Source organism: Macaca thibetana, chromosome 18 (assembly GCF_024542745.1).
Source record: "Macaca thibetana thibetana isolate TM-01 chromosome 18, ASM2454274v1, whole genome shotgun sequence".
Taxonomy (NCBI): Eukaryota; Metazoa; Chordata; class Mammalia; order Primates; family Cercopithecidae; genus Macaca; species Macaca thibetana.
This window is the reverse complement of record NC_065595.1, coordinates 68,615,383-68,633,095: the sequence shown is the minus strand read 5'-3', so window position 1 is coordinate 68,633,095 and position 17,713 is coordinate 68,615,383. Positions and strand designations below refer to the sequence as shown.

At 41.3% G+C, this 17,713-nt stretch overlaps 1 protein-coding gene across 2 annotated transcripts in view; it reads right to left on the bottom strand.

Moving 5' to 3' along the window:
- Nucleotides 1-17,713, bottom strand: part of TWSG1 (twisted gastrulation BMP signaling modulator 1) — a 101,973-nt gene that overhangs the window by 30,960 nt on the left and 53,300 nt on the right. The window contains exons 4-5 of one of the 2 annotated variants that reach the window (XM_050767407.1): nucleotides 9,235-9,501; nucleotides 3,393-6,455 (exon numbers count right to left, since the gene is read on the bottom strand). In XM_050767407.1, coding sequence (XP_050623364.1) covers nucleotides 6,274-6,455; nucleotides 9,235-9,501 — 449 coding nt within the window. In that variant the 3' untranslated portion in view covers nucleotides 3,393-6,273. Of the gene's footprint in view, nucleotides 1-3,392; nucleotides 6,456-9,234; nucleotides 9,502-17,713 lie in introns of those variants that run through there. The other variant, XM_050767408.1, reaches the window with a different exon arrangement.

Below are 17,713 nucleotides of genomic sequence, written 5' to 3'. Positions count from 1 at the left end.
GATGAATACTTTTGGAGAGGTGTCTGCCATTAAAGAAAGCGGACGAATGGGATGGCGGAGTGGGGAGGGGCTGCTCCTTTAGAAGGGGTCAGAGGGCCAGGCACAGTGGCTCATGCCTGTAATCCCAGCATTTTGGGAGGTTGAGGCGGGTGGATCACCTGAACTCAGGAGTTTGAGACCAGCCTGGCCAACGTGGCAAAACCCCGTCTCTGCCAAAAATACAAAAAATTCACCAGGCATTGTGGTGTGCACCTGTGATCCCAGCTACTTGTGAGGCTGCGGTGAGGAGGATCGCTTGAGCCAGGGGGGCGAAGACTGCAGTGAGCCAAAATGGTGCCACTGCACTCCAGCCTGGGTGACAGAGGGAGACCCCACCTCAAAAAACAACAACAACAAAAAAAGGGAGGTCAGAGCAAGGAGCCACAATCTGCACAAAAAGCAGGTCTAGCAGGGGACACTCCTCCTGCGACAGCCTGAGGGTGGAGAGAGAGGGTGGCACGAGCTTGGCCTGCTGAGGGGGAAGTCAGCACTGACGGGAGTGGGTATAAGACATGAGACAGGAAGGGGAGATGCCAGCCGAGGCTGTGAGTCAAGGAGTCTTGGGACACAAATGCAGTCCACAAACCCAGTACTGCAATGCATCCTGTCTCGTGGTTTTCTTGGAATCAAGTAAAATCTGACTCTGAGCCTCATCCCATCCAACACCGGCCAGGAGAGAGGCTCTGTCATCCATCTCGGGACTCACAGAACCCTGGCGGCAGGTCTGGGGGGCTTTGGACAATGAGGGCTGGGCTGCTAATATTTCTAAGTAGAAACCCCTGGAAAGAGGCAACAGCAGGCTCGGGTTCCCCGTGAGCCACGGGCCGAGAGCGCTGGTCTCCACAATCAGGTGACCTGGGCCTCTGCAAACTCTTCTGGCCCCTCTCTCAGGCCCTCAAAGTCCTCGTTCTCTCCACTCCCCTAGCAGGACACCCCGGAAGCAGGGAGGCTACAGGTAAACAAAAGACAGGTTCTCTGACCTTGCTCGACATCCTAGTGGGTAACTCACACCCTTCCGAGGCAGAGAAGCGCAACGGTCTTGCTATTTGCCTAGAACTGGGGGATGGAAGCAGTAATTACTAACACACATATTCTAGAAAGATTGCACTAGCTGCAGAGGGAAGTACATAAGTTAGACGGGCAGGAAACACATTTCTGCCATAAAGATATTTAGCCGGTGACTGTGCCTAACTTCAGGGGCTACCTTCAGCCCAGTGAGGGAAGTCCTGTCTCCTTGACTGGCGGGGCACCTGCACTCTCCAGGCGTCATTCGGTGAGTGACAGCGCGGACTCTAGGCTTCCCAGCACTACTGAGCGGGGGCAGAATTCTTTTCCTCTTTGCATCTGCACGGAGAATTCTCATCTCAAAAGCCAAACCTTGGAGTTGTTGCTGACCCCACACTTCAAGCAGACTTTAAAATAAAAACAGGTAGAACACATTTACTTTTTTTTTAATTGAGACGGAGTTTCACTCTTGTCGCCTAGGCTGGAGTGCAGGGGCGCAATCTCAACTCACTGCAACCTTCTCTTCCCAGCTTCAAGCGATTCTCCTGCCTCAGCCTGCCAAATAGCTGGGATTACAGGCACGCGAAACCACACCCGGCTAATTTTTTGTATTTTTTAGTAGAGACGGGGTTTCACCACGTTGGCCAGGCTGGTCTCGAACTCCTAACCTCAGGTGATCTGCCCGCCTTCGCCTCCCAAAGTGCTGGGATTACAAGCATGAGCCACTGCGACCGGTCCACATTTACTTTTTACTGGTTAAAGCTCAAAGGTTGAAGAGCTGTAATGGCTAACACCCACTCACCAATGGCGTGTCTGCCTGGCTTACTGAGCTCAGTGCCCGCCAGGTCTGGAGCAGCCCTATGGGGCCGGATGCACCATGTTGTCTGCAATGTCTCCTGGAGCCTCGGGTTTGGATGCCTCCCCTCCCAGCTCAGCTTCACTCTCTCTGACTGTCCACAGGACTAGCTGCCGTGTGGACACCTTCAGCAGAAGTACATCTTTCCTGGTCAAACGTTCTCTCTGTCCTTGACATTCATTCTACCTTCCAAATGCCGCAGCTCCTTTCTTAAGTCACTCAGGCTGTCCTCTTGAGTTCTTCCCCTCTCTAGATCCTCCAGGCACCAGGCTGCCAAAACACGGACTCTGAAATGAGGTGGATTTGGCCATGGCAGCACAGCTCACGGTTCCCAATTCTAACAGTATCCTGTGGGAGAGCTGAGACGGTTTTTCTCTACCTTGACCCTTCTGCAACTCCTTGCAACCTTTAGATCATTCTTGTAAAGCTGGTTGGCATCCGAAGGCCCACAGAGCAAGCAGAATAGTAAAGTATTCATTTAAAAGGTTCCCCCATATTGGAATAAAGCATATGAAAAAGTAGACAGCAAAATGTTCAAAAATCTGTTCTGAGAGAATTTGTAGAGACATCCTGACAGAAAGAACATTGTTTGTTGATTGCTTTTTTTTTTTTTTTAAGACAGGGTCTTGCTCTGTCACCCAGGCGTAAGTGCAGTGGCACAATCACGGCTCACTGCAGCTTCCACCTCCCTGGGCTGAAGTGATCCTCCCACCTCAGCCTCTAGAGTAGGTGGGACTACACATCACTGTGTCTGGAGTTGGCTCCTGCTGTGGGTTCTTAATCTTGCTGACTTCAATAATGGAGCCACAGACCTTCGCGGTGAGCATTACAGCTCTTAAAGATGGCAGAGACCCAAAGAGTGAGAGGTAGCAGGGTTTATTGTGAAGAGCAAAGGACAGAACTTTCACAGCATGGAAGGGGACCCAAGCTGGCTGCTGCTGTGGGCTGGGGTGGCCAGCTTTTATTCCCTTATTGGCCCCTCCCATGTTCAGGTTTCTGTCCTATGAGCGCCCTTTTTTCAATCCTCCCTGCGATTGGCTACTTTTAGTATCCTGCTGATTGGTGCATTTTACAGAGCACTGATTAGTGCATTTTACAACCCTCTTGCTAGCTACAGAGCACTGATTGGTGCATTTCACAGAGCACTGATTGGTGCATTTTACAATCCTCTTGCTAGCTACAGCGCACTGATTGGTGCATTTTACAATCCTCTTGTAAGACAGAAAAGTTATCCAAGTCCCCACTTGACCCAGGAAGTGCAGGTGGCTTCACCTTTCATCACAACACCCGGATAATTTTTTAATTTTTTAGAGACAAGGTTTCACCATGTTGTCCAGGCTGGTCTTGAACTCCTGAGCTCAAGCGATTTACCCACCTCAGCCTCCCAAAGTGCCACTGCACCCTGTCCGCTGATCCCTTAAACACTATCTTCTTTAGACAGAAATGTCAAATTTATGTCTATGCTGAAGTTAACAAAAAATATGACTCACACTCATTTCGATTTTTTATTAAAATACTTTTTTGTTTATAGGGACAACCAAAGAAAAATACACAATTTTATATGTTGTAGATCATATAAAATACAATAAACATAAACTCTTGGGAATGCAGAATAGATTTCAAAAATCTTAAAAGAAGCTTTCATAAAAATAAACTTTAGAAATGTGGCTTAGATTTACTGCATTTTTTCAGAAAACTTTCTTTTCTCCGTTTGAATGCTACCCTGATTATAAATAATTGTTCAAATATTCTAACGTCTTATCAATTTTGCTTTCTGGAATTTTAGAAATCACATGTCTAAATGAAGACCTCTTTTTATACCACCCTACATAAACACAGAATAGATTTTATTTAAATGATCATTTGATTTGGCACTATTGTAAATACAGTTTTAGTAATAATTAAATGTTATGGGGAAAAACTAACAGAAAAACCTGTTAACAAGCACAAGTCTTACTATAAGAAAGGATCTTTTATATACGGCTTTTATGATACCCACTGATTTAAAATCTAGTGCTTTTAAAATCTGGTTACAAGAAAAGCAATAATCTAATTTTTTATTAAAAAAGAAAAAAGAATTTTTACCAAAACTTCAGTATAGAAGTTAATGTGCTTAGCATGGTAATAGAGGATCTAACTTTTAACCAGGCTATCAACTTCTTGAATATTTACTTTCAATTTGGAAAAAATATTGTTATTCAGAACCTGAAATACATTATAAAACTGGAAATGGAATCTTTTAGGTGAATTCTTTCTTTCAAACCCTCATAAATCTGAAAAAATAAGCCAAATTTGAAGGCAAAAGATCATTACATTTAGGGATCATTTCTAATGAGAGAAATCAAGGTAAGAAAAATCAATGAAAACAATGTGGTTTAAGAAAGCATCCTCCTAATGTAGGGGGTGGGAAACAGATACTACATTTTAAAATTTAATAATAAAGACCTAAAAAATGATAAACGCAGTTTTAAAATATTTGTTGTCATCATTAAGAAAACATTAGGCATGTTGCCAACACACACACACAAACATCACTCCACTCACAGTAGGAAATGACTGAAAAACAGCAGAGTTGAACTGCAGCAGGAGGCTGCAGATTCCTTTCAGCTTTCTGTGTAAAGTTCAAGGATACTTTCAGCTCTACAGGTGCTCATGAAGGGGAGCTAAGTATTTTCAAGGCACTTTTAAACGAGGCATTCTAGGTAAAAGGAAGAAAAGGAGATCCTAATGTTTTCCTACCAAAAAATATATCCATGAGCTAAATCTCAACTTTTCAAAAGGCTAAAATATCTTGAATATTAATTAGAGTTATTTGAAAGAGCAGAAAAGGTATTAAGACTTTAATTTATAATAGTTGATCATAATATTACAAATGATCTTTTAACTAACTGCTATTCAGATCATGAATAACACAAAATGTATCCAAGAGCATTACCTATTTTTATATACTAAAATATGTAGATGTACAAAGAGGTATTCCTAAAAAGTTGCTTATAGTTCAGATATACACTAGAGCAATTAGTAATTTGGTAAAATTAAGAGTCTGTAATATAAACATTTGTGTTTTAGATTCATGCTTAAAGATTGAGATTTTATTACTATGAAGGGCACATAGTATCTTTATTGAAACATTTCTTGAAACATTATACAAAACGTTGGCTAAATTCTGTACCCTATCTGGAGTGAACATCATCTTGAATAGAGATTTTAAAATTTCATAATCTTAACCTCCCACGATATGATTATACTTGTTTAAAAAGACCATTATATCCAGATATAAACTTAACAAATGAAATATTACAAAATATGAACGTAGATGGTTTTAAGTTTATTTCCCTTTATAATTCCCAGCATTTTCACCCTGCCCTATTCATACGAGTAAATTCTCTTCAATTCCTGTCCCATCACCCGTCTGCTGGAAAACACTGCTTTGTCTTGGCTAAGGCTGCAGGAGTTCAGTCTCGCACCGGCTCAGCCTCCCCTTTCAGCGACACCATTTCCCTACCAGGGTACAAGCTGTTTCCTGGTGCTCTAGGTGGAGTCTGATTTGGCATTCGTTCCCCATCCCTAGTGCTCTTTAAGCTGGTACCTTAAGTCACAGAAATGCTTTTGCTTGCTCATTATTTACCCTAGCAGTGCATTTAATGCAATTTCATAGGTACACCCTGACAATCTTGGTAAAGATTCTTCATCACTGCCTATGTCAGCACTTTGGGCAGGGGAAATAGAAGAGAATAGGAAACTTTCTCTAAAGTTTTGTCAACACATGTATTATAGAATGGATTCTACTATATAAGAGTTCTCAGTTATAAAATATGGTAAGCATTTACCTTTTAAAACCAACATAAAAGGGAAGAAATTAAGCTTTTTATGATGATATTTTTATATGAGTTATCAGAGTGGTATATCAAATATCTACTCTATTTATAAAATGGATAAAACAAGGCACAAAGAGGAATGATGTGCAACTATAAAAACTCTGCGCTAAGAGTTGCACATGAAGAAATCATAACTCACATCAACAGCTTCTGCTAACACTGCAAAAACCTTTTGGAATGCTAAAGGAAAACCACATCAGGCTTCATGTTAAAAACCTCAGATCTTTCAAGAAATTCTCTGTACACCTGCTTCTCATATGACCAAAGTTGTATATGTATTCAAAGGAAAGGGCTTATTGCTAGGGGCAATACAATCAGTAAGAACAGTTATATAATTAAACACATCACTGGCTATGTCATATTTTAAAAGAAACTTATTCCAAAGTCTTTACAACTTAACTTACCGGGATTCTGATACAACCAACAGACTTACAGAATAACTTTTTATACCTATTCTTTTACTAAGTTGCTTTGGTTTGCATTTGTCTTCCTTCTTTAAAACATGCAGTTCATACATTTGACAGTTTTACTACCATAGTCAATACATTCTGGACCAATGCACTCACAGCAGGCATTATGAAACCAGCGATATTTGGATGCTCCCATGGACTCACAGGATATTTTACACTGATGTATGGACATGCAGTCATCAAAATAAACCACAGTACACATGTGTTCTGAAAAACAAAAATTTAAGATTTCAGGGCAAGAAAAAAGGAAAACAAAAAAAAAGCTTTATTACCTAGTTGAATATTAATAGTTATTTATCTTAGTTCTCTTACTGCTGGTGTGTACATGACAAAGATGAGGTACAGGAAAAAAGATCTTCATTAATTAATTATGTTGAGAAGGAAGTCAGATTCTCTCACTCTAACTGAAGAAGGCAAAGGGCTTCCTTAGCTTCTTTTATTAAATTTCAGGCTTTGTTCTAAAGGTTGGTTTATTGGGCTTAAAAACATTTGCTATATTATACAGCTGTACTTTTAAACTGGGCATTTCTTTTTTTTTTTTTTTTTTTTTTTTTTTTTGAGATGGAGTCTCACTCTGTCGCCCAGGCTGGAGTGCAGTGGTGCGATCTTGGCTCACTGTAGCCTCCACCTCCCAGGTTCAAGTGATTCTCTGCCTCAGCCTCCTGAGTAGCTGGGATTTACAGGCATACACCGCCACACCCGGCTAATTTTTATATTTTCAGTAGAGGAATCAGAGAATCCACAGAACTAAGTAGAAAATGATAGATACATAAGCTAAAAACAGACAACAAATAGAACTGCAAATGCAGGCCAGGCATGGTAGCTCAAGTCTGTAATCCCAACACTTTGGGAGGCCGAGGCAGGTGGATCACCTGAGGCCAGGAGTTTGCAACCAGCCTGGCCAACATGGTGAAACCCTGTCTCTACTAAAAATACAAAAAATTAACCGGGCATGATGGCAGGTGCCTGTAACCCCAGCTACTCGGGAGGCTGAGGCAGGAGAATCACTGGAACCTGGGAGGTGGAGGTTGTAGTGAGCCGAGATTGCGCCATTGCACTCCAGCCTGGGCAACAGAGTGAAACTCTGTCTCAAAAAACAAACAAACAAACTGCAAATGCAGGAGGAGCAGCAGGAAGAGGCTAACTCTATCTGGGGGAAGAGGTGCCCAGGAAAGATGTCACAGAGAAAAAACTTTAGCTGTGTCTTGAAGATAGCTGGAGTTTCCAGGAATTAGCTTCTTGCTAATTGCTTCATAAATGTATATAATCTTTGAACAAAACTTATGAATTATTATTTAATATCTATTATGTTGATTATTTACATTTTAATAATGGAGAAAATGATAAAAAAATATTATTGCATTCCATACGTTTCTTATGTTTTCCAAAATCTAGCATTTGTTTTACAAAGTACTTTAACCTAAAAGGCAGTAAGAATTCTTACACTGTCATTTAACAGAATCTGTTTTGCTTTTACTATTAATGTCCAAACCTCACACGGTTTTTTGTTGTTTTTTTTTTTGAGATGGAGTTTTGCTCTAGTTGCCCAGGCTGGAGTGCAATGGTACGATCTCAGCTCGCCGCAACCTCCACCTCCCGGGCTCAAGCGATTCTCCTGCCTCGGCCTCCCAAGTAGCTGGGATTACAGGCATACGCTACCACATCCAGCTAATTTTGTATTTCTAGTAGAGACGAGGTTTCTCCATGTTGGTCAGGCTGGTCTTGAACTCTCGACCTCAGGTTATCCGCCCGCCTCGGCCTCCCAAAGTGCTGGGATTACAGGCGTGAGCCACTGCACCTGGCCCACACTGTTTTATATAGGTAGGAATGTAATGGAGGGCACAAGTAATAGTCAAGTAAGAGTACAAATTATACTATTTATACATAATTCACCTCATAGTTTAAGAAATAATTCCAATTTTTCATAAGTGCTTTATGCTTCCACAGTAAAATATGGTGACTTTTATCAAAAATATCAAAGATTTTATAAAAGTCACATGCTTTTTACATTCCAAAATTATGATACGCCCTATCTTCACTAATAAATGCTCTTAAATATGCTTCTGTAATTTGTATAAGTTATTTTCTCATTTAATTCCTTTTCTGAACAACAGCACTCATTTGCAGAGAACTGGCTGGGGTTAGTTTATGCCTGGAAATGAGATGTCTGGAATACCAACTTGCTTATAAAGAAATTTAGCTAATGACTTTGGCATCATTTTGATATGTCTGCTATTATAAAAATCTGACTTCATGGGATACTCTGAACGTTACCTGACAATGAGCAATATCATATTAGAGAAGCAGCACTGTTGTTATCTGTTGTTATCTTATGAAGAGAATAAAGCCTAAGACAAATAAATACCAGAATTAGGAACAATTATCTATTTTCCAGTACAGTATAGCCTCTGCTGCCAGGAGTATGGAGGAATTTTGACAATATGCTGACATGCCTCTTTATCTTTTTTTTTGGCGAGACAGAGTCTTGCTCTGCCACACAGGCTGGAGTGCAGTGGTGCGATCTCGGTTCACAGCAACCTCCGACTCTCAGGTTCAAGCAATTCTCCTGCCTCAGCCTCCCTAAGTAGGTGGGACTACAGGCTCCCGCCACCACGGCCGGCTAATTTTTGTATTCTTAGTAGAGACGGGGTTTCACCATGTTGGCCAGGCTGGTCTTGAACTCTTAACCTCGTGATCCACCTGCCTCAGCCTCCCAAAGTGCTGGGATTATAGGCATGAGCCACCACACCTGGTCGACATGCCTCTTTATCTACTCAGGGATCGGAGATATTTTTTTTTCTCTTATCCTTCTGGCATGTGGAAGGATATGATGGGATCAGGGTTATTGAGTCTAGAATTTATGTGAGATGATACAAATTCAAAACCAAAAAGCTGCTCCAAAAGATGGTCTTATATAGGTTTTATAGATTGCACGGACAGACCACATGAGGGGGCAGAATGGAAAAAGTCAACTGTTGGCAGTTACCTTTGTCACTGGAATAAGGCGCGTGAACATTATTGCTGGGAACAGACACATTCTGGTGGTGTGGCTGGTTCACAGTTTCTAAAAATGAAACCAGATTCTCATGATGTGAAAGTTCTTCTGCAACAGGGAAAGAAACGATGTTCCAATTCAGCTGAGTATCTCCTTCTGTGAGTGCCCGGAAGAGAGAAGGGATCGGTTCATGCAGCTCCTCCACTGTGCTCTTTGAAGTTGGAGGTGTGTCACTATAATTTCGAGGATTACACATACCTGGGTTGGGGGTAATATCATAAGATTTTGTTAGTCACTGCCTTGCAATCACAGCTATAACACATTAAAATTATGTAACTTCTAGGATTACATGTAGATATTTTCCTAGCTTTTTTTTTTTTTTTTTTGCTAGGTGAGCCTAAATGATATCCTACCCCAGTAGCTTCAAGCATACTGAACGCTTAGATCTTGTTTTTAAAATACCTAATAGGAACCAGAGCTCCTTGGAGGAAAGACTGATTTGAAGGCTGGGTCAGGAAAGTGCAAAATGAGCCAGGAACACATTTGTGCCAGAAAGTAATGAAGCGTACCATGAACGATGGGGCATGCTGAAGAGACACAGGAGGCCAACTGAAGGGGCTCCTACTGGCTAATAGACAATTTGAGCATTAAAATAATAATGAACTGAGCGCACTGGCTCACGCCTATAATCCCAGCACTTAGGAGGCCAGCCCAGGAGTTTGATACCAGCTTAGGCAACATAGCAAACATCATCTCTACAAAAATTAAAAAAGATTAGCTGGGTGTGGTGGTACATGCCTGTAGGCCCATCTACTTGGGAGGCTGAGGCGGGAGGATTTCTTGAGCCCAGGAGATAAGGCTGCAGTAAGCTATCACTGTACCACTGGACTCTAGCCTGGGCAACCCCATGTCAATCAATCAATCAATCAATCAATCAAAATGGATTACCATCTTGTAAACAAAACAAGAATCAATGAGCTCTTTCTTTTCTTCTTCTTTTTTTTTTTTTTTTTTTTTTTGAGACAGAATCTCGCTCTGTTGCCCAGGCTGGAGTGTAGTGGCGGGATCTCGGCTCACTGCAAGCTCCGCCTCTGAGGTTCACGCCATTCTCCTGCCTCAGCCTCCTGAGTAGCTGGGACTACAGGCGTCCGCCACCACGCCCGGCTAATTTTTTTGTATTTTTTAGTGGAGATGGGGTATCACCGTGTTAGCCAGGATGGTCTTGATCTCCTGACCTTGTGATCTGCCCGCCTCAGCCTCCCAAAGTGCTGGGATTACAGGCGTGAGCCGCCGCGCCTGGCAATGAGTTTTTATATACAAATAAATACAAGAGAAGGGAATGATATTCCTTACCAACTGATAAACATAGAAGAAAGGAAACAGAAAATCACCATTTGGCACTCTCACAGGGGTTTGATTCGGATGGGAGTAGTCAATGGCTATTAAGTCTGGTGGGTGACTGTTAGATAAGAACATGCTGATGTATTCTGGGAAAGCTCTCCACAAAATACTAATCACTTACAAAAGGTCATTAATAATGACTTTAATGTGGAGAAGTCTGGCGGGCACCAATATGATCAGAAGATCAAAGTTAACATCACCAGTGATGGGAGGTGGTAATGTTGCCAAGAATGTGTGACGTAAGTCTGGTCACAAGTAAACATCAGGTACATCAAGGCTGAGGGAAATCCTGTGCCATTGTGCCAAACAGCCTAGTTGGGAATGCAAGGGAAAAGTTCTTGAAGGAAATGGAAAGTGTTACTCTTAACACACAAATGCTGAGAAAGTGAAACAGCCTTACTGCTGATATGGAGAAAGTTTGAGTGGTCTGGATAGATTAAACCAGCCAAAATATTCCCTTAAAGTTCAATCCAGAGCAAGGGCCTCTCTTCAATTATCTGAGGGCTGAGAGAGGTAAGGACACTGCAGAAGAAAAGTCTGAAGCTGGCAGAGGTTGGTTCATGAGGTTTAAGGAAAGAAGCCATCTCTGTAACATAAAAGTGCAAAGCGAAGCCGCAAGTGCTGATGTACAAACTGCAGCAGGTTATTCAGAAGATCTAGCTAAGTCATTGGTGAAGGTGGCTACACCAAACAACAGATTTTCAATGTAGATAAAACAACCTTCTATTGCAAGACGATGCTATCTAGGACTATCCTAGCTAGAAAGAAATCAATGCCTGGTTTCAAAAGCTTCAAAGAACAGGCCCACTATCTTGCTGGGGGTTAATGCAGCTGGTAACTTTGGGTTGAAGCCAATGCTAATTTACCATTCCAAAAACCCTAGGGCACCCATAAGATTTATGCTAAATCTACCCTGCCTGTGCCCTAGAAATGGAACAATAAAGCCTGGATGACAGCATATTTGTTTATAGCATGGTTTATTGAATATTTTAAGTCTACTGTTGAGACCTACTTTTCAGAAAAACTGATTCCTTTCAAATATTACTGCTCGCTGACACTGTACCTGGTCACCCAAGAGCTCTGATGAAGACGTACAAGGAGATTAATGTTGCTTTCATGCTTGCTAACACAGCAGATGTTCTGAAACCCAAGGTTGAGGGAGTCATTTCAACTTGCAAGTCTCATTATCTCAGAAATATATATTGTAAGGTTATAGCTGCCATAGATTCCTCTGATGGATCTGGGCAAACTAAATTGAAAGCCTTCTGGAAAGGATTCACCATTCTAGATGCCATTAGGAACATTCATGATTCATGGGAGGAGGTCAAATTATCAACTTTATCAGAGTTTAGAAGAGAAGTTGAGTACAACACTCATGGATGACTTTGAGGGGTTCAAGACTTCAGTGGAGAAAATTACTGAAAATGTAGTGGAAATAGCAAGAGAACTAGAATTAGAAGTGTGGCTTGAGGATGTGACTGAATTATTGCAATCTCATTAAAAAACCTGAACAAATGAGGAGTTGCTTCTTATGGATATGAGCAAAGCAAGTGTTTCTTGAGATGGAATCTACTCCAAGTGAAAATGCTGTAAACATTGTTGAAATGACAACAAAGGATTTAGAATATTATGTAAACCTAGTTGTTAAAGCAGTGCGGGGTTTCAGGACTGACTCTAATTTTTAACTTTTATTTACTGAGAGAGAATCTTACTCTTCACCCAAGCTGGAGTGTAGTGGCACAATCACAACTCACTGCAGTACTGAACTCCTGGACTCAAGGGGATCCTCCCACCTGAGTCTCCCAAGTAACTAGATCTAGAGGTGTGCACCACCATGCCCAGCTATTTTTTTCCATTTTTTGTAGAGATGGGGGTCTCACTATGATGTCCAGGCTCGTCTCAAACTCTGGCCTGCAGCTATCCTCCTGTCTCAGATTTCCAAAGCTCTGGGTTTATAGACATAAGCCACTGCATCCAGCCTAATTTTGAAAGAAGTTCTACTGTGGGTAAAATACTATCAAATAGCATGATGTGCAACAGAGAAATATTTCATGAAAGGAAGAGTCAACTGATGCAACAAACTTCAGTGTTATCATATTTTAAGACACTGCCAGCCAGTGTGATGGCTCATGCCTATAATCTCAGCATTTTGGGGGACCAAGGCTGGAGGATTGCTTGAGGCCAGGAAATTGAGACCAGTCTAGGCAACATAGTGAGACTCCATCTCTATTTAAAAAAAGAAGAAAGAGGGCTGGGCATGGTGGCTCACACCTGTAATTCCAGCACTTTGAGAGGCCGAGGCGGGTGGATCACGAGGTCAGGAGATTGAGACCATCCTGGCTAACACGGTGAAACCCTGTCTCTACTAAAAATACAAAAAATTAGCTGGGCATGATGGTGGGTGCCTGTAGTCCCTGCTACTTGGGAGGCTGAGGCAGGAGAATGGCGTGAATCTGAGAGGCGGAGGTTGCAGCGAGCCGAGATTGTGCCACTGCACTCCAGCCTGGGCGACAGAGCGAGATTCCGTCTTGGGAAAAAAAAAAAAAAAAGAAGAAAGAAACTGTCACAGCCACTCCAACCTTCAGCAACCACCAGCCTGATCAATTAGCAGCCATTAAGATGGAGGCAAGAGCCTCCACCAGCAAAAAGATTACAATTGCCTGAAGGCTTAGATGATTTTTTGCATTTTTTAACAATGAAGTATTTTGTATTTAAGGTATGTATTTTTTAAGACATAATACAATTGCACACTTAATAAACTACAGTATAGTGTAAAATAACTTTTATATGCACTGGGAAACCAAAGTATTTGCGTGACTCACTTCATTGAGACCGTCGCTTTACTGCAGTGATCTGGAACCAAAGCAGCAATATCTCCGTGGGGTGTGGCTATACTTCTGAAAGCTAAATTATGTTTCATTTTTGTTTTGCATCTATTAGGTGTAAGATGGAGTTTCACTTCTTCCTCAGATTAAAAGTTTAAAAAGTTAAGCCGGGCCGGGCGCGGTGGCTCAAGCCTGTAATCCCAGCACTTTGGGAGGCCGAGACGGGCGGATCACGAGGTCAGGAGATCGAGACCATCCTTGCTAACCCGGTGAAACCCCGTCTCTACTAAAAAAAATACAAAAAAACAACTAGCCGGGCGAGGTGGCTGGCGCCTGTAGTCCCAGCTGCTCGGGAGGCTGAGGCAGGAGAATGGCGTGAACCCGGGAGGCGGAGCTTGCAGTGAGCTGAGATCCAGCCACTGCACTCCAGCCTGGGCGACAGAGCGAGACTCCATCTCAAAAAAAAAAAAAAAAAAAAAAAAAAAAGGTTAAGCCAAATTTATAAATTCCTATTTTTATAAATTCAGGGAGGAGAAAAAAAGCCATCTATTTCCTCATTTTGTTAGTTTAAGGATCATGGCACGAGCAGAGGAGAACAAAGTTGTGTGTGCTCTTCATCACATTTTTCAATACATCTGAACTTGAATAACTTAGGTTGTATGACCTAATAACCTAAATAACTTAGGTTGTTTGATCATTTAAATGATCAAATCTGATCCCCTTATTCATAAAATGAAGAAATAGGCGCAGTTAAGTCAAATGACTTGTCCAATATTATATCATCTAGGATCGGAGTCAAGATCATGATGTAGCTTCCTGATTTCATGTCTACTACTCTTTCTAATAACTACATCTATACATAATCTTTAAGTGGTATCAAAAAGCAAATAATACTTAGAATGCTTATATTATACAACTATACATAATATAGTCTTCTGCCAAATTTATAAATAAAAATTAGTGGCCAGGCGCAGTGGTTCACACCTGTAATCTCAGCACTTTTGGAGGCTGAGGCGGGCGGATCACCTGAGGTCAGGAGTTCGAGACCAGCCTGACCAACATGGAGAAACCCTGTCTCTACTAAAAGTACACAATTAGGCTGGCATGGTGGCACATGCCTGTAATCCCAGCCACTCAGGAGGCTGAGGCAGGAGAATCGCTTGAACCTGGTAGGTTGAGGTTGTGGTGAGCCAAGATTTCACCATTGCACTCCAGCCTGGGCAACAAGAGCGAAACCCCATCTCAAAAACAAACAAACAAAAAGTCAAAAAACAAACAAACAAACAAATTAGTAAATAGAGTTGAAGGTAAACAACTGAGTTCAAACATTATAAAAGCTAAATTTAACATTTACTGAAGACTTTAAAGAAATTTCAGCCAGGCACGGTGGCACGCATCCCAGTCACTTGGGAGGCTGAGGCAGGAAGACTGACAGAACCCAAAAGTTCCAGGCCAGCCTGGGTAACTCGTATGACCCTGTCTCTAAAAAACAAACAAATAAATAAATGAAACTTCAGTGCTCATTATCAGAGATTTCATTCTATCAAAAAAATGTGTGGGGAGTTTTGTGCATTTAACAAATTTAGGACAAAAACATTCGTAATTTAAATCTCAATATACTGCATTAAAACTAGTAAACCTGATGTCCCTGATTTGCTGATAAAGATACTAAGGTCTTTTCCACTTTCCCTAGCCAACTTCTCCAAATTCTATATTGACAAACTTGATAACCATATTCTGTGGCAAATTCACAATGCAGCCTAGTCTCATACATTGAAAAGATACATTGAAAGAGTTGAAAACCAGTACAAGTTTTCTCATACACTGAAAGAGTTGAAAACCAGTACAAGTAGTTACCTTAACATAATCCTATGAAAATTGTTCATGACAGAACAGGTAGTATGGTAGGACTTCCTTGTTCAATGTCATATTGTCAGAGGACAATACTTCTGATTTTGAGATAAAGTGAACTTTTCCTTGAACTTCATAAAACAATGAAAACCATGTTACATTTCACATGGCATGACCTAAGAGATGTTCTTGCCAAGAAATATTAAACCTGAATCTAACCATTTTCTTATACTTAGCTTCAAATTACTAGAAATACAGAGGGGCAGAGGAACAAGTTAAAGGATACCACAGGGAGCAGTCAAATCCTGAATGTGGGCTATTCTATAGGTCAACTGATACAGTTCCTTCATTGGCAAGTGGCATGACAGAAATGGAAGGAGGGTCAATCTGGATGAAAACACAACAAGCAAACTCAATACAAGAATTGTGAATTAATTTGAACAAGTGAACTGTGAAAACACATTTTTGAAACATCTGGAGAAACCTGATCATGAACTGAATTTTAGATTTCACCAAGAACTTATTGTTAATTTTGTTATGTGTTATAACAGCATTATGATTAGAAAAAGTCAATGTCCACCTTTTTTTAGATTGACACTGAAGGAAAGTAGGGGTAAAAAGTATTTGATGTCTGCAATTTGCTTTTTTTTTTTTTTTTTTTTTTGAGACAGAGTTTCACTCTTGTTGTCCAGGCTAGAGTCCAATGGCACAATCTCAGCTCACTGCAACCTCTGCCTCCTGGGTTCAAGTGATTCTCCTGCTTCAGCCTCCCAAGTAGCTAGGACTACAGGCACCCACCACCACATCCAGCTAATATTTTTTTGTAGTTTTAGTAGAGATGAGGTTTTGCTATTTTGACTAGGCTGGTCTCGAATTCCTGGCCTCAGGTGACCTGCCCAGCTTGGCCTCCCAAAGCGCTGGGATTATGCATGAGCCATTGCGCCCAACCTGCAATTTGCTTTTAAATACTTCAGCAAAGAAAGAAAAAAGGATGAGGCGAATGTGGCATATTCTGGACCACTGCTGAACCTGCGTGAGGAATACATAGTTCATTATGCTCTTTGCTCCACTTCTGTGTATATTTCAATATTTTTTTTTTTTTTTTTTTTGAGACGGAGTCTCGCTGTGTCTCCCAGGCTGGAGTGCAGTGGCGTGATCTCGGCTCACTGCAAGCTCCGCCTCCCGGGTTCACGCCATTCTCCCGCCTCAGCCTCCTGAGTAGCTGGGACTACAGGCGCCCGCCACCACGCCCGGCTAGTTTTTTGTATTTTTAGTAGAGACGGGGTTTCACCGTGTTAGCCAGGATAGTCTCGATCTCCTGACCTCGTGATCCGCCCGCCTCGGCCTCCCAAAGTGCTGGGATTACAGGCTTGAGCCACCGCGCCCGGCCTATTTCAATATTTTTATAATAAAAAATTAACTGCCAAATTTAATTCCTTTATGGAGAATTATTTTCTTGTTCAGTTTTCTTTTTTCTTGGCATTTCTATGCTTGGAATTTTCTTTCTGTGTACCACACAATAATGTTTCAGCATATCTTGAAAACTTATTCTGCTTCTCAATGATATGCTGAATCGTTTCTTTTTTCTCTTTATTTACTGCTTCAGTCAGGACGCTTCATCCCAGGCCTCCTGTGTGATTATCATTCTGCAGCTATCCTTAACTGAACTCCGGTTAAAGCTATTGCTTCCTTCAACCCATGATGTTATCTTTCTTGGTTTTCTATCCTGTTTTGTTTGATTGATCTCTATTAATTCTTTTAGAAATGGTAGGTGAGAAGTAAACTTAGAGTTATTATTTGTCTAAAAATGTTTCTATTTTACATCCACATTCCTGATAATTTGACAGGTCAAAATAATTTTCCCACCAACCAGTTAAGTCATTGGCCCAGTGATACTGATGAGAAGGCTGATGGCAGTGTGATTTTTAACTTCTTGTAGACGAACCCTATTATTCTTCCTGAAATCTTTTAGAATATTTTTTAACCTAGACGTTGTAAAATTTTGAGGATGTGGCACATGTAGGTTTTTTTTTACTCATCTCACTCAGCATTCTGTAGGCTCTTTCAACCTAAGGTCTCACTGTTTTTTTTTCTCAGCTTTGGTAATTTTTCTTCTATTATTTGATAATTTCTTCCCTCCTTCTTTTTTTAAAAAATTCTTCTGGAGTGTTATATTCCCTGTTATATTTTATTACCTGCCTGTTTTCACTATATTCTATGACACTCCAATAATATTTTCAGACTCTCTGATTATTTTTCTAATTGATTTTTTTTTTTTTTTTTTTTTGAGATGGAATCTCGCTCTGGCGCCCAGGCTGGAGTGCTCACTGCCAGCTCCGCCTCCTGGGTTCAAGCAATTCTCCTGCCTCAGCCTCTGAATAGCTGGGATTACA